At 49.2% G+C, this 27,695-nt stretch overlaps 1 protein-coding gene and 1 pseudogene across 1 annotated transcript in view; both read right to left on the bottom strand.

Annotated features, from left to right (window-relative positions):
* The window catches only part of LOC101644852 (phospholipid-transporting ATPase IB-like), a 135,276-nt gene extending 114,023 nt beyond the window's left edge, over positions 1-21,253 (bottom strand). The window contains 6 exon segments of the mRNA XM_045293995.1: positions 5,009-5,082; positions 10,095-10,135; positions 10,875-10,920; positions 13,445-13,543; positions 15,549-15,648; positions 21,144-21,253. Of these exon segments, the coding sequence (XP_045149930.1) occupies positions 5,009-5,082; positions 10,095-10,135; positions 10,875-10,920; positions 13,445-13,543; positions 15,549-15,648; positions 21,144-21,253 (470 nt within the window).
* LOC115870866 lies at positions 2,149-2,243 on the bottom strand (annotated as a pseudogene).
* Positions 21,254-27,695: the final 6,442 nt, after the last annotated feature.

The following is a 27,695-nucleotide window of genomic DNA, read 5'->3' as shown; positions in this document are numbered from 1 at the left end:
GGGCAATGAATGTACAAATGTGCTTTACACAATTGATGTGTGTATGGACTGTGATAAGAGTTGTATGAACCCCTAATAAAACGATTTTTTTTAAAATGTGGTCTGCACCAATGACTGCCTTCCAAAAAAGGTGCTGCACCAAAGGACGCCAGCAGTGTGGTCCCGAACCCCACGGCACCGATTCTGACTGAGCAACCCTCGGGGTGGGGCAGATCCTTGGAGTTTCCAGGTGGTCGGTCTTTAAGGGAACAGAAGCCTCGTCAACCCACTGTGCTACCAGGGCTCCTTAGCAGCCTAGATGTCAGTGTGCAGAACGGATCAGGAGGTTTTGTGAGCATACCTTTGAAATCCTTGAGGAGAAACAGCAGAGGGTGGACAGGAGCTACTCTGTCCTTCTTAACTGTCCCAACCTCCGACTGCTCTGAAGGCTTGAACCAAAAATTCAGCTGGTCTCCAGAGTGGACACTCTCATCCTCAAAGTCCTAGGCATAAGGGTCTTTGGAATGAAGTTCTGTCTTCCAGGACGGCTCCGGAGCGAGCAGCCACCCTTTGGATAAACACTGTTCTTCTCTGCCCCATCTAAAACCATCTGTGGAAATAGTCGCTGGGCAGGAAGATCCAGAAACGATCATGAAAATGCCCCCTTTGAGTTTATTCCATCCTTCGTTCACCCTTGCCTCTTTAAATGTGCATCATTCACTGAAACATGAGCTTAAAGCACAACCACCTGCATTAATCTTTCTGAGGTTATGCTACCAAATAATGACTGTTACACAGTCTAATACGAATCCAATATAACCCTTCACTGGAGGGTACCAGTGAGAACCCGAGTAAAAGACCCCCTGCGGTATGCAGATGACACGACCTGGCCTGCCGAACGTGAGGGCCTGGACCACTTGCTGATGAAGGTCAAGGGTTGCTGCCTTTGGCCCGGATGACAACTCAATGTAAAGAAGACCCAAATCCTCACAACTGGACCAATAGGTGACATCATGATAAATGGAGAAAAGGTTGAAATTGTCGAGGATTTCATCGTGCTTGGATCCACAGCCAAGGCTCATGGAAGCAGCAGCCAAGAGATCAAGAGACTCGTTGTATTGGATCCATCTGCTGGCAAGCCCTCTCTAGAGTGTGCGGAAGCAAGGTCACACTGAGGACTAAGGTGCGCCTCGCCAAGTCATGATCTTTTTCCAAGGGCCTCACATGCGTGTGGAAATTGAACGCTGGACCGGGAAGGCTGAAGGATGCCTGCGAATGATGGTGACGCAGCGAGCATGGAGGGGGCCACGGACGCCAAAGGAACAGACACGTCTGTGCTGGAAGAAGCACCGTCGCAGTGCTCCTTTGAAGCAAGGATGGAGAGACTTAACAATTATTGCTGTGCTGGAAAAAATTCCCTAAAACTACAACAGCAACGGAAACAAGCCCCGAGGAGCAAGGAAAATCTGGCTTCCAAGATTCCCATATGACAGTACTTCAGGTGTCAACCAAAAATCACAAGACGTGCAAAGAAACAAGGATGCACGGCTCCTAAACCTGCGGGGAGTGGGGGAAACAATCAAGAAAACTGTCCCTGAGAAAGCCCAGACCGATTTACTAGGCTGAGCTTCAAACCAGCTCACTGTGTTGCATATTTGTTCACAGGAAACCATGTGTAAACAACTAAAGGAAACTATTAGGACAATGTCTATTCATATTAGAATATTAATAGAGAGAAATTATTTTTTCTTTTTATTAAAAGATCATTTTGTTGGGAGTTCTGACAGCTCTTATAGCAATCCATACATCTAGTGTTATTAAGCATAGTTGTACTTATGTTACCATCAGTATTTTCTAAACATTTACTTTCTGTTGCACTCTTGGTATCAGCTCCTCTGTTTTCCCCTCCCTCCCCCACCTCACCCTCATGACCCCTTGATAAATTATAAATTATTATTATTTTCATATATTATATTGACCATGATCTCCCTTCCCCCATGGTTTCTGTTGTCCATCCCCCTGGGGAATGGGGGTGGTGATGTATCCATCATTGCGATTGGTTCCTCCTTCCTCCCTCCTCTCCCCACCTTCCCTCTACCCTCCTGGGTACTGTCATTCCTGTTCTTAGATTCTGTATGTCATGAGCTGTTATCTCTCTTTTTTTTTTTTAGATGTATTCCCCTATTCAATCATGGCTGCCACAAGGAGACAGACAGAAAGCGTGAGGACATTTTTTCTTGCATCTATAGGAAGCCTTAGAGGAGCTCTTATCTCTTATATATTCCTGTGCACATGCTCTGGTCTATTCCTGCAGTGAAAGGCAGGACTGGGGTCATGATAGTGGAGGGTGAGGCATCCTCAAGGAACCAGAGGAATATTGTGTGTTTTCATTGGTGCTATACTGCACCCTGGTTGACTCATTCCTTTCTTGTGACCCTTCTGTAAGGGGATATCCCATTGTCTACAGATGGGTTTGGGGTCTCTGCTCTGACCCCCCCTTGTTCTCAACAATATGGCTTTTTGTTCTTGTTTGTTTGTTTGTTTGTTTTGGGTCTTCTGATGCCTGTTACCTGATCCATCGACACTTGATGATGGCGCAGGCTGGTGTGCTTCTTCCATGTGGGCTTGTTGCTTCTCTGCTAGATGGCTGCTTGTTTAACTTCAATCCCTTAAGAACCCAGATGCTATATCTTTTGATAGCCGGGCACCATTCGATTTCTTTACCACATTTGCTTATGCACCCATTTTGTCTTCAGCGATCATGCCGGAAGGGTGAGCATCACAGAATGCCAGGTTGTTAGAACAAAGTGTTCTTGCATGGAGGGAGGGCTTGAGCAGAGGTCTGAAGTCCATCCACTGCCTCAGTGTATTGCCATATAAATATATGTACATAGGCCAATACTTCTATTTTTATGAATTAATGTTTTTACATATGTACACACCTATGCTTATACCTCTATCCATAGCTTTGCTTCCTAGATCTTTCCTCTGTTTCCTTTTACCTTTCTCCTGCCCCACCATCACGCTTGCCCTTCTGCCTCTTAGTAAGTCCTCTCAGCTAGAAGAAATAATTTTTAAAGAAAGGAGCAAACTAGAAAGTCTGGAGTTAAAACACACAATAAAAAAAATTTTTTGGAAGAGTTGATGGGACAGTTACCGTTTAAGAATAACATTAAAAGGAATGCCCCTGTCTAAATACGAAACAAAGCAAAGGTTGCCATCAGGGTGGTTCTGACTCACGTGACCCCAGCAGCTTCAGAGGAGACCTGCGCCCCAGGGTCCTTAGGGCTGTGAGCTTCAGAAACAGATCCTCAGGCCTCTCTTCCGAGGGCCCTCTGGCTGGATTCAAATCACTACTCTTTCTGCTGGAAGCTGAGTCGAACTGCTTGCAGACAGCCTGTGTACTACAGGCTTAGAAACACAGGACTTACTCAACAACAACATCACTGTCACTGAGTTGCATCCCAACTCACAGGGAGCCTATAGGACAGGGTAGGACTGCCCCTGTGGGTGCCTGAGACTGGCTCTTTACGAGAGTAGAGACCCTTGAGTGCCTAATGGTTTCAAAGCCCGAAAAGCTGCCTCATGGTGTGGTCTTCAGTCCTTCCTTGAGAGAGCTACTACATTCATGCTTTTAATAGTCACTCCTTTAACTTGACGGTTACAGGGTCTGGACTCTATGATCTCCTTGTGGGATGCTCTTTAAATTACTTATTTAATATCTAAACAGGGCCCTTGGGGTGGGGCTGGGGCGGCATCTATAGAGACGCCAGGCATCAACATGAACTCAATGGTGGTGAGTGTTTTGGATAGTTCCCTGGAGGATTCTTTTCCTACAGAATGGCGGGTGGGTTTAAAATGCTGACCTCGCAGCTTACAGCTCTGCTAGTAACCCGCTGTGCCACCAGGGCTTGTCTCTTGAAATTTGTTGATGTTGTCTTTCTTTTGTTTCATTGTGCATTACTTTAAACTTGTCCCTTGTGGAGCTTGACTATTGCAGATCCTTTTCTGCATTCGACCCATCAATTGCCAAAAGCAAACATCAAAACGTTCTACTTGATGTTGGATTTCAGAATGTCATGTAGACCTGTCAGTTTTTGCTTTATACTACGGGGGACTTCAAGATGTTCATAGAAAATGAAATGAAAAGATACTGGAATTTTTCCATGAACTTCTGAAATCCCATCATATTCTTTCTTTATGAAGCACAACTTTTATCATTCCATAATTATGCTTTACTGAAAGTCCATTTTTTAGTTAAAAACTGAAGAATGAAACAAATTAACAAGTTTAATGTCCTTTTAGCTGAGGGTCTACAGGAATTGTAAATGGGATGGGACTAATCTAAGAAAAGGGATGCACAAAAATAGAGCCAGGGAAAGTGAAGAAAAGGATTTTTTTTTAATTTTTTAATTTTTTGGTTTTTGTAAATCAAGTTTTATCGCAACACAGGACCCCACACATGTACATAGTCTATGCCTGTTTCCTCCTGATAAAATGGCAGGATCAAGTAGCTGCATGTGAGGCTGCAGGACCCACCAAGCTGGGAGATACGTACCCCAGCCCTTTTCTGAAAGTCTGCCACATCTAGTGTACGACAGGAAGATGCTCTGGTGGCCTAAAGGGTAATCCATTGAGGCTGCTAACTGCAAGGTCAGCGGTTCAAAACCACCAGCTGATCCTTGGGAGAAAGATGAGGCTTTCCGCTCCGGCGAAGAGTTGCAGTCTTGGAAAGAAACCCAGAGTTTCCAAGAGGCAGTTCTACTCTGCCTTCTGGGGCCGCGGCGAGTTGGGATTGACCCAGTGGAAGCGAGTTTGGTTTGGGGTGTCGAGTATACAATATACAAACAAGGATGGTGAGATGGTTAGGGGCTCCCACAATTCACACAGGAGAGACCCCACAACGGAGCACTATCCAGCCCAACGGGACACCAGTGCCAGGGTTGGGAAACCCTGCTTCTGCCGGTGTTGTTCTTCAAGTTCCGGACTCAGAATAGGTGGTTCCTAAGTGCCCACTCATATAACTCACCTGGAAGAAACCAGGACGATGTCTGCTGGTAGGTATTGTCCGCTTAAGGCCTTCACAAAGTCTCCCACTTTCACCTGTTTCAAAGACGGGGGTAGGGGGGGGCGAGCATGAGTTTCAGGAGCACTGCTAGAGGGTGACGTGGCCCAGGGCGCTCAAGGAAAGTACAGTTTAAAGAGACGAGTAACATTTCAGCTTCCTTCGAGCATTTTGATGGGCAGGTCCCCTGTCTCCAAAAAACAGGGGTTCTCAAACAGAAGTGACTCCCCTCCCCCACACCTCCAGGGAACTTTAGGTAAAGTTCAGAGACATTTTGAGTTGTAGAGAAATGGTTAAAGATCAGCGTGTCCCGGGACTCTGTTGGACAGAGGCTACGAATGCTGTAATGCCATTCACAGAGAGAAAGCACCCCGTCATAAAGAATTATCTGGCCCGAGATGACCGCCAGATGGGAAACCCTGCTCTGGGACCAAATATTCCCGTGTAGAAGAAGCCCCAACCCCCATCTGCAGGGTCCACCTGGGGAGGAGGCCTCCAGTGACCTGGTCCAGGGACATGCAGAGCCTTCTTGACAGACAGAGCATGGTAAAGCCAGCTGTGGCAGATGTAGTTAAAATGTCGTTTGATCTCCCTTTTAAGCCACTTTAAAATTGTTTCCATTAAAAAAAAAGAAAGAAGGAAGGAAATAAAAAGAGGTGAAGGAAACTACACATGGATTAAGTCTCCGGGGAATCCCCTCTGACCGTAGACCAGGATGCGAACAGCCATGCTGGCATGCAGAGCACATTGGAAAATGGATTAACGTTAGGTTAAAAAACACCTTGTCCTTTGATCTCCTATTTGACCCGTCTTAAATTTGTTCTAATTTTTACTATTTTCTACTTTCTTTTTGACTGAGGGTTTTATCTGTTTTACTTTGTTTTTGTGGTTAGTTTGTCCTCGGCATGTTTTTCTGTAGATGAAATCCAGGTAGGTAAATCTATAGACAGTAACTGGATTGATGGTTTTTGGGGGCGGTGGCAGGGGAGCTTGGTAGGAAATGGTGAGCTAATAAAAATGAATGCAAGAAAAAACACGTTTTTAAAATAGATTGTGGTGATTATTCAACTCTCCTTCCCAGGACTGAACTAAGGAATTGTATGATGCGTGACGTGGCTACATCGCAGTGTTACTGCTGCCTTAGGGGCTGTGGTGGCACGGGATTTGTGGCTTGGGCTGCGGATCTCAAGGTCAGTCGTGGGAAACGACTGACCACCCTTCAGAAGAAAGATGAGACGTTTTATTCCCATGAAGAGTTATTCTCAGAAACCCACAGCCGGGGGCGCCGGGGGTTCCGCTCCGTCCTATAGGGCCACTGTGAGTCGAATCAACACTATGGCAGTGAGTTTGCGTTAGAGCTGTACTCCTGTAAAGAGCGACCGTCTTGGAAACCCACGGGGACAGTTCGACCCTGTCCGGGAGGCTCACTGGGCATCAGAGGGACTTTGGTTCTGGTTTCACTGCTGTCTTACACGGTCCCTCTCCCTCAGCTGCTCCGTGAACTTGGGCTTGACCTCCTCCCAGCGGAATCCCCAGTGTTCAGCATCTCCCGCTGGAGCCCTGGGGCCAGAGTGGTTTCTAACCGCAAGGTCTGTCGTTGGAATCCGCTAGCCGCACCACGGGAGAAAACCACTGCGTTCTGTTCCTGTGGACAGTTACGGTCTCGGCAACTCACAGGGGCAGCTCTATCCCGTTCCGTGGGGTCACTAGGGGTCGGCATGGACTCCGTGGCAGTGAACTTGAGCATTGCCTGCTGGGCTGCAGCAGTGGGGCGGGGGGGGGGGGGGGGGGGGGGGGGTGTAACCCGCTTCCAGAGGGTCAGCGCCTTGAAGCCCCTAATGGGCACCGATCAACTGTGGGGCACATGAGGTCCCCAGTAGGCAGCACTGGCTCAATGGCAACTGGCTCATTTGGGGGAGCAGAGGCTGGATTTCTTTTAGTCTAACCCCCCCTGCCGTAGAGTCCTGACCCCGAGGACAAGGTAGGACAGCCCTGTAGTGAACATGCGTATTTGCACTACCTTGAAGGGCCTTTTAAAAAGCAGGTCCTGTCCAAACAGTGGCTTCTGAGAGGACTGGCTGGGCCAGCTCACCTCAAAGCAGAGGGGTCGGCCCGAAGGTGATGGCGGCCATTGATTGGGGACCCCAGAGGGACCATCTTGAAAGATATTGCCGAAGGGCACAGGGCCATCATGGAAGCTACTTAGGAAGATGTTTTTGGAAAATGGAAAACTGCATTGGTGAGGGGAAAGTCCCAACGAGGAACCCTCCCCTCCCCGCCCCCAACAAGGTACCTTCAAAGGTAGCCCCCGACAAGGTACCTTCAAAGGTAGCCTGCCCTGTGAGAAGCTTATTAGGAAACCTCACCCCCTCGGCCCCACAGCCCTGACCTGTCCCCTTCAGATTGTCTTTGTTCCCCTGAAGCCCCAAGGCCATTTCAAAGGCACATGCTCTGTGTGACTCACAGAGCCCAGACTGCCATGCTGAAGGGTGAGAGAGCTGTGGAGAGGGCGTGGCTTGGCAGGTGAATTGTTCACGCAGCATTTATTTACTCAAGGTGTCAGAGGCATGCTGTGAGCTGCCCTATAGGTAGGTTGTATTAGGTGAGCCAGTCAGGGATAGGAGGCGTTGTCCCTCCTCCCATACCTGTACAGGCCCCCCATAGAGGAGGTGGGGAAGGAATCAGGTGAGCATTAAACACCTACGAGGACTCTTGAACTGGGCATGCTCCAATTCAGACCCCCCTCCCCCCACCCCCGAGCCAGGTGGGCGTTACACCTAGGTGTCCCAAACTAGACCCTGGTGGGCTTAATTCAACCAAGACCTTCAACCACGCCTCCCCAGCCAGAGGTTTGAAATACCCTGGCAGCGGGAGGACCGGGCTCTTTGACTCCTGCTCAATCCCCCCCACCCCCTACTTCTGTGCCTGCTCGGCCGTGCCATGGACTCTCTGGTCTCCATTCACCACGTGCGGGCACGCAGTCCCACAAGGTTGCCCGTGTTCAGTTGTGAGCCCCAGCACGACTTACATGCGGTTTGTCACGCTTCCCTGAAATAGCGTGTACTCTTTTGAGACTGGGAAACCTGAAACTTCCCCCGTCCTTCATAAAAACGCACTTGGATTACTAACCACGCTTCGACGTGAATTCTTTCTGGTGTGAAGCCAAGAACCGAGGTCTTACCCACTCGAGAAACCTCACCGTTGTACAGATGCATAACCAACGAGGGAGCAGTCATGGTATCTCACAACTGGTGTCAGCAAGCAGGGCTGTGTCGCCGTGTGTGCATGTGCACGTGTGAGTAGCTGGAGCAGCCACTGTGTGAAACTCTCATTGAAGGATGACTATCCTTTGAGAGGAACTCTCGGGGAGCCTAGAGCAATCCGCTGGGCCCAGGAGCCAAGCGGTCTGAGAGCCGCCGGGAGGCCTCGTATCACTAGGGATCCAGTCCTTGAACTCGAGAAGCAGGACGTTGTTTTCTCGCTGACAAAACGAAGCATGGGGGTCGTCTTTGCGGACAGCCCGAAGGCACTTTGACTTCACGTTCACGTTCAATGGGAGACAGTGCCCACTGGGAACTTCCAAGGCCTTGACACACCAAGTGTACATACGAGAGGGTACCCCCCAAAACGATGCTCATTTGTGTGTCTTGTTGATGTGAGGGGGCTAGTGCATTTGGAGTTCGTTCCACCATGTCAGACTGTTCATCAAGCTTTCTACTTTCAGGTTCTGGAAAGATTGTCATGATAGGTAATAGTGTGCGGCCCAAAAAGGCCTGGTTTATGGCAGGTGGGAAACTGGTTTTGCCACCACGACAATGAACCTGCTCACCCTGCCATCTCAATGCACCACTTTTGGACAAAAAACAGCATGCCTCTCTTGCTCCCGACATCTCACTCACGTGAACTTGCTCCATGAAAGGACAGCAATTTGATGATTAGAAGAGGTGAAGACATAAATGAGGGAGGTGGCGTCAGCCATCCAAACGGATGAGTTTGAAAGATGTTTCCAAGAATGGAACTGTAGATTTGACAAGTACATGGAGAGTACTTTGAAGGTGATAAGATTTTTTGTAAAAACAAAATTAAATGCATAGCTTTGAAAAACATCCAGTTTTCTTTGTTGGGGGGGGCGGGCGTACCCCTCGTATATGCATACAAGAGGGGGCTGAAAAGTTTTGCCGGAAAGTCCTCGTATCTTATCATTCCATTTTCCCCACAAACGTTTTCAAGCCTCCTGCTGTAGTCATGTGCATCTCTGGCTGATGACTCGTCCTTCCTCACCATCAGGGAACCTGCTCACCCGCCCTGGCTCCTTCCCCGCCCCCCCTCCTCTGTCTCCGCGTACAAGGGCTGGTGTCTGACGTCTGCTTGTTCTTGTGAGTTCATACAAGTTAGAGGAGCAGACAGTGGTTGCCCTTGTAAGGTTCACCAGTAGGGTAGAACTGCCCCTGTGAGTCCGTACGGGCTTCCTCCCGCCCCCACAATGTAGCACGCATTCCACTTCTCCCTGTGGGCGACTCCCGTTCTGAGGGGCGTAAGCGCCACAATCGGCGTATCCATTCACCCCTTGGTGGGCAGTTCGGTTGTTTCCACCATTTGGCCACCGGGAACACTGGCCCACAGGAGTCCTGGGTATATTTAAGCAGAACTGCTGGGGTGTGTGGTCGTTTTATGCTTAACTGTCTAAGGAAAACCGTTTCCTACAGAGGCGGTGTCTTGTTGGGGTCCCACCAGTCCAGGGGGCTGCCAGTGGCCGATTCTCCCGAGGAGAGTGCCAGACTTCTCTTCCAAGGCACTCTTTCATGTAAGCAAGTACTAACCCCGGCTTTCTCCTTTCCTTGTACTGTTTTCTGCTTGCCTCGTGCTTCGTGTGTAGGATGTGTGGGTTTCTGCATTTCGTAGATGAATACACTTCTCTCTGTGTTTCAGGAAACGCGGGAATAAAGCAGCATACACAGAATGAATACAGGCGCGTACACGTATCCGAGATGTGTAAACCGCATGGGACTATGTGCACAGCCACTGAAATCTCTCTCAAGTTCATTCTTACCTCTTTCCACGTAATCATCTGCCAGGTGTTTCGTCGGAGCACTGAAAAAGAGACCTCGCTAAATTTCAAAATAACAAAAGGTCAACCTTCCTCCCCCCCGCAGAAAAGAGCAGACTTCTCCATGAAATGTTATCTTTGTTTGCACAACCTTTATATACACTGCAAGAGGATGTTAAGGATGCTCACATGCATGCCACTGCAATGGAGTGATGTAAGTACTACAGTGTGAAGAATATAACCAGAGACAGACGCAGAGCAAGACAGATAGTGATGGATGGATGGATTGAGAGAGACAGGTGAATGATACATAGATAAGTGGAAGATAGATAGATAGATAGATAGATAGATAGATAGATAGATAGATAGATAGATGCTATATTAAGTCATTCTCAGTGCGAAAGGGAAAACAGTTTGCTGCTACAACATTTAAGTGTTAACTGGGAGCCTGGAAAGCAATAGAATCTATTGGCAATCAGTTTCAAAGTTATCACAGCTGGAAGACCAGGAGATACCCGCCCATTATGTGAAACCAGAGCTCTTTAGGGACTTAAGGGTGGTCTGCATTGCCTACACCCCATCCTGTCTGCTTTTCTTTGACTCCAACTAACACAATCATTGCTTCTGACATATAGAAACTGAATTCTCTTCTGATTCTGATGCTTTGTCTCTATATTTCTTTAACTGCTTCATTCAATATTTTAATTATTACAAAACTTGGTGAATTTGTTGGGGTTTTTTGCCTCTAGAGAAGTCAGATAAAAGTTCAGTGCAATAGCTTACCTGCTACTTTCTTTAAGTTAATTAGTCTGTCTGCCTTATGTCGTTTCTGTGGTAGGGGAATAAAAAAAAGCCCATTAGGTGCAAAATCCGTAACAAATGACTCAAATTGCAATCTAAGTGCCAGTGCGCCTTAATTGTAAGTTGTAAAGCCTTCTTTGGCCTTGAGTGATTTCAGTGTTGCTTTTCCCTCACATGACTCCAGATGTAACCTGAGAGCCCGATGGACAGAGATGGACAGAGAACAGCATGGACCCCGGCTGACACCCCAGCTCTGCCCCTAGCTGTGTTACGTTGCTCGATTAGAAATAAAAGGGGCTTGTCTTCCTGAATGCCTGCGCGACTCAGACATTAGCGGTCCATGCCACAATACGGGGGCTGGAAAGAAATCAGGCACACTAATCAGACGCTATGGGAAGATCCAAACTGAGCATGCGCAGACTTAAGGCCACCTGGGCGCAGGTGAAGCTAAACCTGGCCACAACCTAAGCCCATGGCATCACACAGGTGAGCTTAAACTCAGCCGTTAGGGTCGGCCAATACCCTGCAACACGCCTCCCCAACCAGGGGAGATAGGAGGGGGTAAAAGCCAGCCTCCGGCAGGCCAAGGACCCCTCTTCTCTTTCCAGGGGTGCTCTGCAAGCGGAGGGTGGGACTCTCTCCTGAGTTGGTGCGGGGATTTCGGGGATTTTCCTGCTCTTGGCTCCTCACCCATGGCCTTGAGCGCTTTCCAGGTTTTGGATACTAGTGGACGCCCAAAATACCTTTGCGGGATCGACAAGGGAATATGCCCCCGTGACTTCCCTCCAGCCACAATTGAAGGATGGGAATAACCTGGCTATCAGACAGCAAGTGTTGGACAAACCCATCTGGTTTCTATGGGCGATAGGAGATTAAAATGATCAATCTGACTTGAACGTGTAAAACCTTGCCACTTGATCTCCCTTCGGATACACTTTGTGTTGGACCTGGTTTTTCCTATTTTCTGTGGATTTTTTTTCTCCCCTTATTGGAGTTTGTTGTATTATGTCATGGTTGGTAGCCTTCTTGACGCGCTGTTGTTTTTCGGTGTTTCTCGGTGTATGGAATCCAGGATCAGTGAGTCTATGGAGACAAGTAGAATAGGGGTCCCGGGGGACAAGGTGGGGAGGTGGGGGGACGGGGGCTGATTTCAAGGAGCCAGGAAGGAAGAACATGTTTTAAAACTGGCTGTGGTAGCGATGGGACAGCTCGGCTCCGTGTGAATGATCTATGGGATGGGATGATATCTGGATTACCTCTTAATCAAATGGCTTGGGAAGACAAAATGAAGCAATACGGAAATATCTTTTTTTTTTAAAGAGAGAGAGAGAGAGTTACAGTCTTGGGAGCTCTCAGGGACAATTCTTCCCTGTCCTATAGTCACTCTGAGTTGGAATTGACCCAATGGCGGTGAGGGGTGTGTGTGTGTGTGTGTGTGTGTGTGTGTGTGTGTGTGTCCCCTATCTTTTCAAGACCGAATTTTGAAAAAGAATCCCTGTATAAGGAGCTGTATGCCTGACACCAAACCAACACTAGGAAAATAGTGTTTACAGATAAAGCAGAGTCAATGAATAAGGGGGGGGGGGGTGCTACTTAAAAGGTTGGCGTTGCGTCCTTGCGTCCAGTGACTACAGTAGCTGAAACAGAGCATGAGCAAGTCTGGATTTGGTCCTGACCAGCAGAGGGCTCTTGAAGGCTAGAACCTTTTCCTGTCCTAAGCCAACCAGAAGGCAACCACGAGGCTCCATGGTTACAGCTCGTTACCAGACGGGAGGAATGAGACAGGAGTTCAGGGACAAGAGCACTTGAGCAAAGGCCTCTATTGGCAGGGGACCTCAAGAACCGGGTGACGCTCTGCCGCTTCTGTCCTGTGGCCACGGCTCTGTCAGGAGAGACCAGCCCCTGGAGAAGGATGTCATGCTTGGTAAAGTGGAGGGGCAGCGGACCGGGGAAGGCCCTCAAGGAGATGGCTCGGCACGGTGGCTGCAACCATGGGCTCAGGTATAGGAACAACTATGAGGAAGGCGCAGGACCAGGCAGTGTTTCCTTCTGTTGTGCATAAGGTTGCTATGGGTCAGAACCAACCCGATGGCACCTAACGGCACCGCCGGGTAGAGCAAGTAGGATCAGAACAAATGGCAAACCGTGTTATGTATCTTCTTGCTTCCTTCTGCCACCCAAATCGGGTGGGTGCGTGTGAGACAAAGAGAAATGCAAGCATCACGTGGACATCCTTTAGGACCATTTGAGGATCATCGCTTGTGGATGGGCTGTGAGCCCAGGGTTGCGGTCATAGTTCACATACCAGCTCTTAAGTCCTGTAAGGTCTACCAAAGATATGAATCAAGGAGAATCGAATTTAAAACACGAACACCCAAAATTTGACTCTTCACACCAACTGCTGACTGCGACAATTCAACCAGTTCCAATCACCTGTCCTTTAGACCCCCTTCCCCCCCAAAAGAGAGAGACATAAAGGTGACATAGATGACATTTATATTACATGCAACACTTCCGCAAGCATTGCATGATCTAAATAAAGGTAGACTTACGTAATCTTCCATGATCTCTCTGATGGCTGACACTATAAGAATAATCATCAGAGGCACCGCTGTTGTGTGCTTTCCTGTTGGGGAGACGTCTGGAATTTGCTGCAAAACAACCAGAGGCGCACCGTGAAGCTCTAGACCAGCGGTTCTCAACCTGTGGGTCACGACCCCTTTGGGGGGGTCAAACAACCCTTTCACAGGGTCGCCCGATTCATAACGGTAGCAAAATGACAGTTATGAAGTAGCAACAGAAATAATTTTACGGTGGTGAGGGGGTCACCAGAACCTGAGGAAGTGTATTAAAGGGTCGTGACATTAGGAAGGTTGAGAACCACTGCTCTAGACAAATCCTTGTTCCATTCTGCGTAAGGGCAAAGTCCCACTTTGGCATGGCCCAGGATGTGGGAACCACAGACAGCTTAAGCGGAAAGGGGAAGGAGGTTCTCAGGCCCTTGGTGTGACTACCTAAGAGAGGGCTTCTCAAAGGTCCCATGGGGAAATTCCATCTCCCACCCTCCCCACTTTTTATTTCTTTGTATTGCTATGGCGGGTGACCTTGTCCATGCAGCAATGCACGTGCGTTTCCTTTGCTCTCTTTCACGGCAACACCCTCCACGTGCCACCGTGTTTCCTCCCCATGTCTCCTCTTTCCTTCCACCCCTCCTGCTGGCTTAGCCCCTCTGAACTTGGGTCTTGGGTAAGTTACACCCTTCCTACTTGAAATGGTTGACGCGTCTCTGGCATGCGGGCCTTCCTAATTTGACTTCCTATTTCCCTCTGTAGACCTGTCTGTTGTTTGGCTGAAAATCAAGCCACGAGGGTCCATATCTGACGGGTAACTAAGGGTAGTAGTCTCTGGGGCTCCACCAGTCTCTATCTGACCACTGAGCCTGGTCTTTTGGGTGATTTTTCAGCTTGGGTCCACATTTTTTCTACCATTCTATCCCAGACCTTCCACCGTGATCCCTTTCAGAGCAGTTGGTCTTGGTAGTTGGGCACCATCTCGTTCTTCTGGTCTTAGGATCAGAAATCCATCATCTTTTAGTTCTATCTTCCCATGAACTTTGTGAAGCGTCCACGCTACATTACGGACCATTTGCCCGTGCAACTGCTCTCCCGTCACACTTCCCTCACTTAGATCCTCCTCACAAGAGAGCAGGAATTCCATTCTGCTTTCAAGGGAATAGTTCAAATTCTATTTGTTTGAAATAGCTTCTCTTCAGAAAAAGTAAACTCAGATCAATCATTTTACTGAACCTTTCTTCTTTTTTACATAAAGAAGAGGAAAAAAGGCAGGCCCAGCAGACGGCAGCTTCCAAGGTGAGAAAAGAATGGTGACTAGAATCCTAGAACCATCAGCATCATTGAAAATATGTGCAATCAAGTGATCAAAATTGAGGCACGATGTGTGGTTTTCTGGGGGGCAGAACACGTGATGGATGGGGTCACATCCCAAAGGGGCTATAGGGGAGCCCTGAACCATTTTGCCTGTCTGTATGACTGCTTGGACATAAGGGTTTTCTTTGCTATGTGAATGAAGTCATACCAGATGAGCAAGGAGCCCTGTAGCACTGTAGGTTAAGCGTCAGGCTGCTTCCTGAAAGGTAGGCAGTTCAAATCCGTCAGCCACTCCGCAAAGAAAGATGTAGCAGTCTGCTTCCGTACAGATCTACCTCCTCAGAAACCTTGGGCAGCAGCAGTTCTGCTCTGACCTGCAGGGCCACCATGAGTCAGAATGGACTTGCTGTCGGTAGGAGGGTCTTCAACAAACCAGCAGTTCCGCAGGATGGTCTTGTAACGCTTCCAGGCCCAGAAAACCGTACGCGGCCGTGCTGCTCTGTCAGCTGGGTCTCCATGAAGCAGAGTTAATTTGGTGGAACCCAAGAACAATAACTCATCTATTGTCCATCCACAGGTTTGGTCTGGTTTGCAGACAGAAGTCGATGTCCGTGTCTGCGGCCCTAACCTAAGGGTCATGAGGGTTTTCCTCTGCGAGTGTTCAGAGGTATTCTCTACGTCCGACTTTTATTGCGGCTCAATGAACTTTTTAAGGGTCTCTGCTTGCTCTTTGAGAGTTGTCATCTAATGTCACGTTCAAAAAGATTACCTGCAAGGCGACAATGAAGAGGAAGAAAACATTGGCAACTTTGCTGAACTGCAGGTACAAGTACTGAGGGAGGAAGGACCACACGCTGTATTTGGCCGTTCTGTGCACAGAGAGAGAAACAGGCATCATCGGTTAGCGTTCTGAACTCTAAAACCAATATATATATATATATATATATATATATATAAATGGAGGAAGTTAGCTGTAACTCAGAGGTGGATTAAAGATAAGACATGGGGGTAAAACAACACTGGTCCCTTTTTTTTTTAATTAGGGGCTCATACAACTCATCACAATCCATACATACATCAATTGCGTAAAACGCATTTGTACATTCATTGCCCTCATTATTCTCAAAACATTTCCACTCCACTTAAGCCCCCGGCATTAGGTCCTCATTTTTCCCCTCCCTCCCCGCTCCCCCCTCCCTCATGAGCCCTTGATAATTGACAAATTATTATTTTGTCATATCTTGCCCTGTCCGACGTCTCCCTTCACCCATTTTTCTGTTGTCCGTCCCACAGGGAGGAGGTCACATATAGTTCCTTGTAATCGGTTCCCTCTTTCCAACCCACTCTCCCTCTACCCTCCCTGCATTGCCACTCACACCACTGGTCCTATAGGGATCATCCTCCCTGGATTCCCTGGATTTCCAGTTCCTAACTGTACCAGTGTACATCCTCTGGTCTAGCCAGACTTGCAAGGTAGAATTCGTATCATGATAGTGGGAGCGGGGAGGAAACATTTAGGAACTAGAGGAAAGTTGTATTTTTCATCGTTGCTACATCACACCCTGACTGGTTTGTCTCCTCCCCGAGGCCCCTCTGCAAGGGGATTTCCAGTGGCCTATAAATGGGCTTTGGGTCTCCACTCCGCACTCCCCCCATCATTCACTATGGTAAGATTTTTTTGTTCTGATGATGCCTTATACCTGAACACTGGCCCCTTTTATAAAGATGTTCTGCCTACGTATCTTGAAAGCACCATGGTTATCAGAAAGCAATCGCAGAATAAAAGAAACAAGAAGACTGGGGTAGGTGGGGGGAGGAGGGGAGGAGGAACCAAGGAACTAAGCCCTGAGAGAGGCAACTGTGGAGAGCGTGCCATCCTCCAGCCCACGCATCATGGAGATCAGCCAGTTATGCCCTAGGTGGGTGCCATGGCGAATGAGCTCGACTGCCAGCTGAAAGGTTGGAAGTTCAAGTCCACTTCAGGAAACAAAGGTCTGGTGATCCACTCCCCCCCTCAAGAAAACAGTCATTGGAAATTCCACAGAGGTGTGAATGAACACACGGTGAGACACACACCCAGCAGATAAACAGAGTAAGGGACAGTCTGGGTGTGAGCTCCAGGGCGGAGAAGCTTGCAGGCTTTGATGTTGTTGTTGTCGTTGTCGTTGTTAGGTGCCGTTGAGCCCAGTTCAATGTGTAGTGCTTCCAGGTACAGCAGAGTGAACGCTGCCCTGTCCTGGGCCAACCTACGATGGTTGTTCTGTTGGACCCTTATTCCATCTCCTTGACCAAGCATGGTGCCCTCCTCCAGATAAGATGCCCAAAGCACAGGCGACCAGTTCTCTCCGTCCTGAGTCCTGGGCAGCACTCGGGCTGTGTGCTTCCAAGACAGGTTGGTCTGTTCTTCGGGTCGGCCCACCGTCCTCTCAGTAGTCTCAGGAAGCACCATCATTCGATGCCTCCACTCCCCAGCAGTCTTCCTCTTTCCTTGTCCAAGTTTCACACGCATATAAGGGGATCGAAAATATCACGGCTTTGGTCAAGTACACGCTAGTCCTCAAAGTGCCATCTTGCTCTTCAACACGTCAAAGTAAAAGCCCAAAATCCCTACGCCGGTTACGCTGGAAGTCGTACATCTGGGAAAAGTTGTGTGATAGATATATTGACAATAACAACCACAAAGACAGCAGCTGAGCCTGTGTAGGTACACCTAAAAACCTCGTCAGATTTAGTGCATTGGTTTAGAGGTTGAAGGTCGTGGCTTCATGGGACATCTCAGTTAAGTAGCCTAATAATATGTTGATTCTGTTCTACCACCTTGTTTGTTGTGTAGCCTCTGGGGTCTTGTAAATAGCCATCTGAGTTAGTTAATTGTGCCAGCCTGGCCGATAATCACATGTGGGTCTGGTTGAAAGGCGGAGGGATAAATGGGTGGTGAAGCCTAGCCTTTCGAGTTCTCGGGTCTCTTGTTTTGTGATGGTTGCATCGGGTGCAGCTGCCTTAGCAGTTCCCTGCTTCAGCTTGCAAGATGGATTTCCTACAAGACATCCCCAAGGAGAAGCCGCATGGATCTATCCCGATGCAGCCCTGGGTGCTGGAGCAGCCATGTGGAGACCCCTGCCAGTGCTGAGATGCTTACACGTTCACTGACTCAGCTTTCCTCCTGCAGTCGGCATTATTGCCTCTGTTTTGTGAGGTGAAGGACTTTGTGGACTGGTGTTGGGTTAATGGGTTAATGTCGGACTTGTGGGCTTGGGCAGCATTGGGTTGGGATGTTTTCGTGATGCACATTTTCTTTGCATAAAACTCTCTCTTATACGTGAGTTGCTGTGGATTTGTTTCTCCTAAGTACCCAGACTAATCCAAGGGCCAACAACTAATCTCTAGTCACCTGAAGCAACAGAGGAAGGAAGAGGGTCAAAAACAGAAAGAGGCTATTGTATAGGTAACTAATCAGCACCATAAACAACTGCCCCCTTTACCATGAGACCAGAAGAACTAGATGGTGCCCTGATATCATGACTGAAGGATTCGAATAAAAAAGGGGTGTGTGTGCAGAGTGGGAAAATTCTCATGGACCCTAGACTTCCTAAGCCATAAAGGCTGAATAGGAGTCTATTGTCTTGAAGTAATCTTTACATCTTAAACCAAATATGTCTGCCTTGAGCACTATGTTCTTTTAAACTATAAAGAGGTAGTGCTGTGGGTTAGGCACTGGGCTGCTAACTTCAAGGTCTGCAGTTCAAACCCACCAGTTTCCCCTAGGAAGAAGGAAGAGGCTGTCTTCTCCAGTAAAGACTTACAGACTCAGAAACCCCTGGGACTGTACTGTGCCCTATAGGATGGCTATGAATCAGCTCAATGGCATTGGGTAAATCCGCTCCTTAATACTGTCTAATACTTCATCTCTCTACACAGCACCAAGAATACTTATTCCTATTTCTTTTCCAATATCTAAAATGTGTCTCCTGTCAGGTCAATTTTGTTTTATCCTCTAATCCGTCCTCTGAGTTTTTTAATAAGTCATCGCATTTTTAACACCAGGCTCTGTTTGTTTCTTTCCTGAATCTACTAGACTTGTTTTTATTCATTTTCACTCTTCATTCACACCTTCAATACCATCTGTTGTTCTTTTCAACTTATCATGATGTGTTCATAGAAATCATTCTTGTTTATACTCTTTTCTCTTTGTCTGACAATTTCACACCCTGATGATTTTTTTGCGGGGAGGGGTTGGTTGCTTGTTTTGTTAGTTGGTTGGTTGGTTGGTTGGTTTTTAAAACTTTTTGTTGTGCATTGATAAAGGTTTACAGAACAGACCGTCAGTTTTCCATCCAACGATTCATACACCTTTTGTGTGATGTCATTGAGTGCAATCCCTTGAGTGAGCATTCACTCCTCTCACTTCCTCCCCATGTTTTGTTTCCATTCCTCCTCCTGGCCTGACTCTTCTGAATTGTGTTCTGGAGTTTCTAAGGATCTGGCTCTGCTTGCTTTTCCTTTTGTTTTCTTTCTCTCTTCCTTCCTTCTTCGCTTCCTCCCTCCCTCCCTCCCTCTCACTGTCTCTTGTTAACAGCCCGGCTCTCTCATGAGTTGGTGAATTTCCTTTGCCCACGTGTGATCAAGCGTCATCACCGGGAAGTCTCCCAGGATGGAGTGGACGGGACATTCCCGCCGAGATGATTAGCGGTTCTTCTGCCAGATGCCTCGGACCCGACTAGCAGTCTGGCACCCTTTTAAACTACCTTTTAAGCTTGGGTTTTTGTGGATCACACAGATTCATGATGTAGACATCAACACCCTGACAAGGTAGCTGGTTCATCACTATACATTCTCAGAAGATCTTAAAACTTTTCTGCTGGACCCCAGAAGCCAACTTTAAAAGAAGTTAAGTGTCGTTGCCGTATCCCCTCTTTTGCAAGGCAGACTTGTGTTGTAGTCCCCATCCGTGTGGAATAGGAGCCCTGGTGATATAGTGGGTTACATCTGGACTGTTACTCATAAGGTCAGCAGTTCAAACCCACCAGTCTCTCCTCAGAGAAAAGATGAGGCTGTCTGCTCCCACAAAGACACACAGTCTCAGAAACCCAAGGAGCAGTTCTACTCTGTCCTATGGGGTCACTGTGAGTCGAGGGCAGTGGTTTGGGTTTGGGTTTCCTTTAGAACAGCACTCTCCGGGGAGCTGGCTTCATGGTGGTGGAGTCTGCCAATCAGTGTTCCACTTCCACTCGACTCTTCTCTCCCAACTCGGGTTCTAGGTCATCAGAGACAACAGCTGTCCCAGACCCCCGAGGAATGCACCATTCCTGCTTCTCTTCAGGGTTGGCCCTGGCGGATGAGGCACCTTTCTGGTTAGTCCCTAACCAGGAAGTTCAGACACCGCTGAGCTGGTGCAGCCAACATGAACCAAAACCAAACCCACAGACCTGGAGGCCACGCTGGCTCACAGCCACCCTCTGGGACAAAGGAGAGGCTCCTTAGGGTGTCTCAAGACTGACTCTCCGTGGGAACAGAAAGTCTCCTCTTTCTTCCTCGGAGTGGCTAACCTAGCATTCAATCCTGCAATCCAAGGTATTGTGGGAAGCCAGGAGGCCATCCAGATGCCCTTTTAAAGCACCGTCTCCTCATGAGTCACCCGCCGACTGCCCTGGAATCAATGCCAACCTACCACAATGCAAGCCTCCACGACAGGGTAGAACTGCCTTGGAGGGTTCCCAAGGCTGTCCAGCTTTAGGGAAGCAGGCAGCCATGTCCTTCCCCTGCCCAGTGGCTGGTGGCTTTGAACCACCAGCCTTTGGGTTAGCAGGCAGCCCAACACAACCCTCTTGTGCCTCCCGCCTTTGCTCGGGGGTCAGGGGTGTCAGCTGGGGGTGGGCAGCACGAGTCCTGCCTATGGACATGAACGAGGGAGAGCAGAGGCCGTTCAAAGAGATGTCTTCCAGGTGAGCTTACAGGAAAACCCTACCCTGGGGAGTGGACGGGGGAACTGAAAGTTCCTAAGATTGGACGTGTTGTCAGGGGAGACCAGTTCCTGGAGGACATCATGTTCAGTCAAGTGGAGGGGAGCGAAAGAGAAGAAGTCCCCTCAGCGGGATGGCCTGACACCGTGGCTGTGACAATGGGCTCAAGCACAGGAACAGTGGTGAGGGCGGTCCAGGCCGGCACAGGGGTATGGTCTGCTGGGCACAGGGGTCACAACCAGCTCGATGGCACTTGACCACCACAAGACTGGAGACACTGTGTGCAAGCCTGAAACATAGATGGCACGGATTGGGGGTGGGCTGGGTGGGGGTGGGGAGTGAAGGGGTGCAGGGGGGACCACACCATCTTCTTCCTTCCTCTCCACCCTCCCCTCACGTCTCACCTGATGTAGTTCTTACAGAAATTGTTCTTCTGGGGCTGGTTGAGGTAAATTAAACGAGATTTGGCCAGCTTGGAGTCTAATCTCAGCTTTCTTCCCGCCCATGTGTCCATCCAGTGTCTTACAGCCCACGGAGAAAAGCGCGGTCCCTGCAACAACAGCAAAGGCAAGGGGACAAGAAGCATAAAGACACTTGAGGGCAGGCCCCGGGGGGCGGGGGGGACAGCAGGCCCCCTGCCTCGGGGCCTTCGGGTCTGGGCCCCAGAGAGCAGGCTGTCCTTCGAGGGTCCCACTCCGCTTTTGCACCACCCAGCTTCCCCGGGACCCAGTCAGGCGGTCAATCTTGGTGCCCTCTGTCATTTGCCCCCACATCCACTGCCGGTTCCCTCCAGGAACCCTGCTGGCACCATTGCCCCCACCCAAGGGGCCATGCAGCGAGATGAAGGGTGCCAGCTTGGCTCAGCTGAAGGAAGGGAGGAGAGGGGAGAAGAGGAGGTCTCTGTGGCCAAGAATGAATGGGGCTTTCAACAAAGGGATTGGTGGTGATGATGCTGCCAGAGGCCGAGGGGGAGGAGGGGTTAGAGGAAGAGGAGGGGGAGGAAGAAAGAAGCAGCAGTCATAGTGGGAAGAGGGTTTTGCCCTGGAGGCCTCAACATGGTCATCACTTTTGCCCCGGAGTCCATGACGCAGGAATAGTGAACGAATGAGGAAGGGGCACTGTCCAGGGTCTTGGAGTCCAGGGTGAAGTGTGAATTTTCAGATCCTTGCCCTGGTGGCATGGTCAGCTGTTTACCCCTTGGGCTGAAAACTCTAAAGTCTGCAGTCAGAACCCACCAGCTGCCCCTCGGGAGACAGGGTGAGGTTGCCCACTCCCGCAGAGACTGGCAGCTTCAGAGACCCTAGGGGGCAGCTCTCCCCTGTCCTGTAGGGTTGGCACAAGCCAGAGTCGACTCAAGAGCAGTGAGTGTATTCCGGTTTGTGTCAAGGGCTTTCCCCCAATCAGAACTCATGCTTAGGCTAGCTCTTCTTCAGTTTGGAGAGGGTGGGGGCACATAAGCCGCCGCCACCCTAGAGACTGTCACCTGCAGGACAGGGGGAAAGCCAGCCAGCCGCCTGACTGAGGAGAGCAAAGTTATCAGTGAAACGGAGTTCCCCATACAAGAGGCCAAACCGAAGCCCCCTTTCCCGTGCACGAGCTAGGGATCTTCCTGCAGCCAGGGCTCCACTGCAGGGACGCCATCGTGAAATAAATAAGCCGATAAAGCCAAGGTCAGAGCCGAACCGGCGTGAAGTCCACGGCCCTGCGCCCAAGGACGAGGCAATGCGAGGAGCAGGAAGAAGAAGGCGTGTCTCTTTGTCCAACCAACGAATTAAGTTACAGAGCAGCTGGGAACCATGGACCCGTGGGTTTTCTTTCCAAGAAGGCACTTGGCCCAGGCCAGGGTGGGTCCCATTGCAGGAGGTGCCGGCTCCCTGGGGCACAGCACCTGCCTGGCGAGCGCTCCTTGCCATTAGCTCACAATCTCTGCAGAGCTCTCTCCCAGCACAAGTGGTCATCCTGAATTGTGAGCACAACTCCCCCACCACCCCCGACCCCTTTTTCTGCTCCTCTCCCAAATAAACCTCTTGAACATCAAAAACATTTTTTTGGAGGAAAGAAATAAATCAGATGTGAGTATAGCTATCACGGAAGATGGCCTGGTGATGCAGGGCCTGCGAGTTGGGCTACCAACTGAGAGGTCAGCCATCGGAAACCAGCAGAGAAGGGCAAGATCTGCTGCTCCTGTGCCGTGAGACAGGCTCGGAACCGGCGGGACGGTCCCACCCTGCCCTAGAGGGTGGCCACGCATCCACATCCAGAGGACTTCGGTCAGTTTTTGCTATCACGAAGCAGGAGTTGCTCACGTGGGGCAAATGGTTGATGCACTTGGTGGCCAATGGAAAAGTTTGAGGTTGGAGTCACCCGGAGATGCCTGGGAAGAAGGGCCTGGGGACTTGCTTCCAAATAAATCAGCTGCAGACACCCCGCGGAGCCACAGACACCCCGTGGAGCCCCAGACACCCTTCGGAGCCACAGACACCCCACAGAGCCACAGACACCCCATGGAGCCCCAGACACCCCGCAGAGCCCCAGACACCCCCACGGAGCCACAGACACCCCTCGGAGTCCCAGACACCCTTCGGAGCCCCAGACACCCCACGGAGCCACAGACACCCCACGGAGCCACAGACACCCCGCGGAGCCCCGTTCTATTATGACACATACGGGCCACTGCATCGAGGTTGACGCAAAAGGGGAGCTTAAGAAAAAAGAAGCAAAATGTCTCTTTAAAGTGATGCTTACAGTGTAAGACATTAAAGAACAATAATATGCAATTAATTAAGGTAAGGTGACCAGATTTTAACATCGGTAAAGCGGGACGCCATTGATAAAACTCATATCCTGGCAAAATAGCCACATGGCAGCCGAAAACCGTATACCCTAGCTTGTTGTGCATTCTTTCCAAAAATCGGGACTTTTTTTAAAACGCCGCGGGACACGGGAAAAATTGTTCAAAATCGGGACTGTCCCGCCAAAAGCGGGATGTCTGGTCACCTTAGATTAAGGGTTCACAAGGGTGGGAGGGCGGGGGAGGGGGGAAAAGAGCTGATACCCAGGGCTTATGTAGAAAGAAATTGTTTTGGAAATGTTGATGGCAACCTATGTACACGTGTGCTCAATACTATTGAATTATGGGTTGTCGCAAGATTTGTAAGAGCCCTCTCCCCAATAAAAAACGATTAATTTAAAAAAAATAGAATCAATAAGTGATGCTTAATCAGGTCAAGATATGACAAAATAATAATTTATAAATTATCAAGGATTCATGAGGGAGAGGGGAGCGGGGAGGGAGGGGAAAAATGAGGACCTAATGCTGGGGGCTTAAGTGGTGAGGAAATGTTTTGAGAATGATGAAGGCAATGAATGTACAAATGCGTTTTACACAATTGATGTATGGATGGATTGTGATAAGAGTTGTATGAGCCCCTAATAAAATTATTTAAAAAAAATTTTTTTAAAGTGATGCTTAATCACAGGAGGATTTTTTTTTCTTTTTAAGTGAGCTGAAAGAGTTCTGAAAATAAACCAACAGTACACTGACAGGCACCCAGACTCCAGAAACGATTCCATCCAGCTATGGGCAGCGGAGCCTCATCAAAGGGCCAGAGTTCACTAAATAGAGAAGAGAGATTCCCTTTGACAAATGATCCTGGCAAAACTGGATCTCCCTCTGCAGAAAAATGAAACAAGGGCCATACAGGGGCAAATCGGGGGCAGTGACATACCTGACCAGGGACTATTCTCGTACATTTATAGAAAAACATCAACATCTCAACAACAAAAAGATAAACAGTTGTGCCCCCGCCCCCCAAGAAAAAATGGGCAGGGGACGTGACGTGACGCTTGGCCAAAGAAGACCTCCAAATGGCCAACACACACATCACAAAGAGAGGCTCCGACTGTCATTTTGAAGCAACATCAACTCGCTGCCACCGAGTGGATTCTGACGCGCAGCGACCCTGCAGGACCGGGAAGAGCTGCCTTGCGAGTCCCCCAGACTGGGACTCTACTGGAGTGGAGAGCCCCGTCTGTCTCCCAAAGAGAGGCTGGTGGTTTTGAACTGCTGGCTCTGTGGTTAGCAGCCCAACGCAGAAGCACTACGTCCTGGGGGCGCCCTGCTCGTGAGCCCTTAGAGAGATGCGCATGGTGGTGACGGCGGGGGACCCCCTCACCCGGGCAAAGATGGCGAGGACCAAAACGAAATGAAACTGAACACGCAAATGCTAGTGAGCACGTGGGGAGATTGGGATGCTGACGCAGCCCCGGCGGAGATGCAAAGGGGTACTCCCGTCATGGGAACAGTCCGGCGACCTGTAAAAGTACTCTGAGACCCCGAGCTGCAGGCGGGAACCAGACACCCCCCGGCGCTAGGGACCACCGTGGGCACACTAGCACAGAGGCAGAACGACTGAGCGCCCAGCAACAGGCAGGTGGGTTAAAGGATCATCGTCCCTCCGCACAGGGAACGCGGTGTGGCAATCAGGTGCAAGGAGGACGCTGCAAAACGTCCCAGGGGGCGGGCATCGCGCTGCCAGGTGACATAAGTTGCTTCCAAGGGGCCAAAGACTGGGTGAGCCCACGATGAGGAAAAGTCACGGATGGGTTTTCTTTGATGCCATCTGGGTGGACGGAGGGGAGCGGGAGAACCGCAGTCGAGAGCAGGCCTGGGCGCATTTGGGTGAAGGGCAAGGCGCTCCATGCAGGCTAAGTCAGCACAATGGCCCAGGCGATGGAGCCACGGAGAGAGCGCTGTCTGCGCAGGCAGTCGCGGGACACTGCGTGCTGCAAGTTCTGCTGAAGCGGCTTCCAGATGCTGTTTGTCCAGCTCAAACTCCCTGTCCTCGCGTCCGTCCTGACGCGCAGTGACCCTGTAGGACAGGGGAGAACTGCCCCTGGGGTCTCCGAGACTCTAGCTCTTTACAGAAGCAGAAAGCCCCGTCTTTCCCCCAAACAAGGATGTAGAATATTATCTGTTATGGGGAGACTGAAGAAAAACACATACAAAGATATAATGAAGCATGTAAGAATACTATATATATATATATATACACAGTGAACCCTCGTTTATCGCGGTTAATCAGTTCTAGACCCTACCGTGATAAATGAAATTCCGCGAAGTAGGATTCCTTATTTGTAAATCAAATATTTTCATAGTTAGAGCATAGAGGACATGAAAAAACACCCTTTAGTCACCATTACACTCGTATTACCCAATTTATTAAACGAAAAAGGGAAAATACAGTAAAACATTTTGGACGTTACAATGATCATTTATTATTTATTATATTCTTTATGGCATCAAGCGTGTACAGTATGAGCCAATCAGTGGCAGTAATGACAGAGCATGCGCTGTTACGCAAAAACCGCGATAGAGTGAAGCCGCGGAAGTCAAAGCGCGAAGTGGCGAGGGTTCACTGTACTTTATATTATAGTATAATGTATTTTAATATAAGATTCTAGTTTCTAAAATTTTCTGTATTTTTGCTTTGTGTTTTTTGTGTGGTTTTTGTTTGTTCACAGGAGAGAGGATCCCAGAGGTGGGATGTCAATGAAGGTCACCCTCTTGAAGCTGTGTTTTGTGCTTTTCCATTTTGGGGGAGTAATGAACCTAGAAGGACAGCAAGTAGAATAAGGGGTTGGGGGGAGGGAGGTAAAATTGGGGGGGTAAAAGGGAGACGATATCAAGGAGTCTGTCTAGAAAAAGAGTGGTTGGAAACTGATGGTGGTTGCAATTGTCCATTCTACTCGATGTGATGGAGCGATGGAATGATGGGTGACATGGATTAAATCCCAACTAATAAAAGGAATCTCGGGATGGCCACGGAAGAACCGGTGTGTTTGAATTTTGGTGCTGGTGAAGAATACTGCTCAAAGGACAAACAAATCTGTCGTGGAAGAAGTACAGGCAGAGTGCTCCTCAGCAGGCATCGTGAGACTGGATCTCTCTTGGAACATGCTGTCAGGAGGGACCAGTCCCTGGAGAGGGAGCTCATGCTTGGTAAAGTAGAGACATCTATCGATCGCTTTCTGGAGTATTGATATCTGTGAGGAGGAGGAAGGCCCTGAGCCGGATGGATTGACACCGTGGTGGCTGCACCAATGGGCTCGAGCACAGGGACCATTGTGAGCACGGCCCAGGGCCGTCGGGCAGGGTAGCACTACTGTGGGTTTCTGACACCATAACTTTTCACTAGAAGAGAAAGCCTTGTCCTTCTCCTGAGGAGGGGCTGGTGGATTCGAGCTGCTGACTTCGTGGTGAGTAGCCCATGGCATAACCCACTAGGCCATGAGGGCTCCTTTCTCACTAAGGCAAGTTGGGAAGAAATGCCTTGCCAACAATACTGCCAAGAATTAGTCCAAAAGACCCTTTGGGTCGCAATAGTCCTCAATGACTGATGGGAACAGTGCGGTGTCAGGCAGCGTTTCATTCCACAGCGTTTCATTCCACAGCGCTCAGTGTCACTCTGAGTGGGGAGCTGACTTGGTGTGAGGCAAACACATCAACAAACAAATGTAAGGACATTCCACACTCAGGTCTCAGAAGACTCAATGTGGTTATTTTATCAGCCCTACATAAAGCGACCCGTAGATTCAACGGGAACACCATCACAAGTCTCGCAGCCTTCTTTGCAAAACCAGGAAAGTCGGTCCTTAAACTTGTATGGAAATATAATAGCCAACTCAATCTTGAAAAGTAGAAGGACTCACACTTCCTCATCTCAAAACACATCCTAAAGCTACAGTAATCAGAACAGGCTGGCACTGGTATAAGGATAGGCCAATGGAATAAAATTGAGAGTACAGAAATAAACTTGTACATCTATGGTCAGTTCATTTCAGCAAGGGTGCTACATTCATTTGGTTGGGAGAGAGTAATTTATTTCTTAATGGTGCCGGACAACTGGATTTATACACACACACACACACACACACACACACACACACACATACAC

This window comes from Echinops telfairi, unplaced genomic scaffold (genome assembly GCF_000313985.2).
Source record: "Echinops telfairi isolate 266 unplaced genomic scaffold, ASM31398v2 ScPeMD7_2565;HRSCAF=3150, whole genome shotgun sequence".
In the NCBI taxonomy this organism is placed as follows: Eukaryota; Metazoa; Chordata; class Mammalia; order Afrosoricida; family Tenrecidae; genus Echinops; species Echinops telfairi.
Note: the sequence above shows the minus strand (reverse complement) of the source record. Positions and strands in the feature narration are given on the sequence as shown.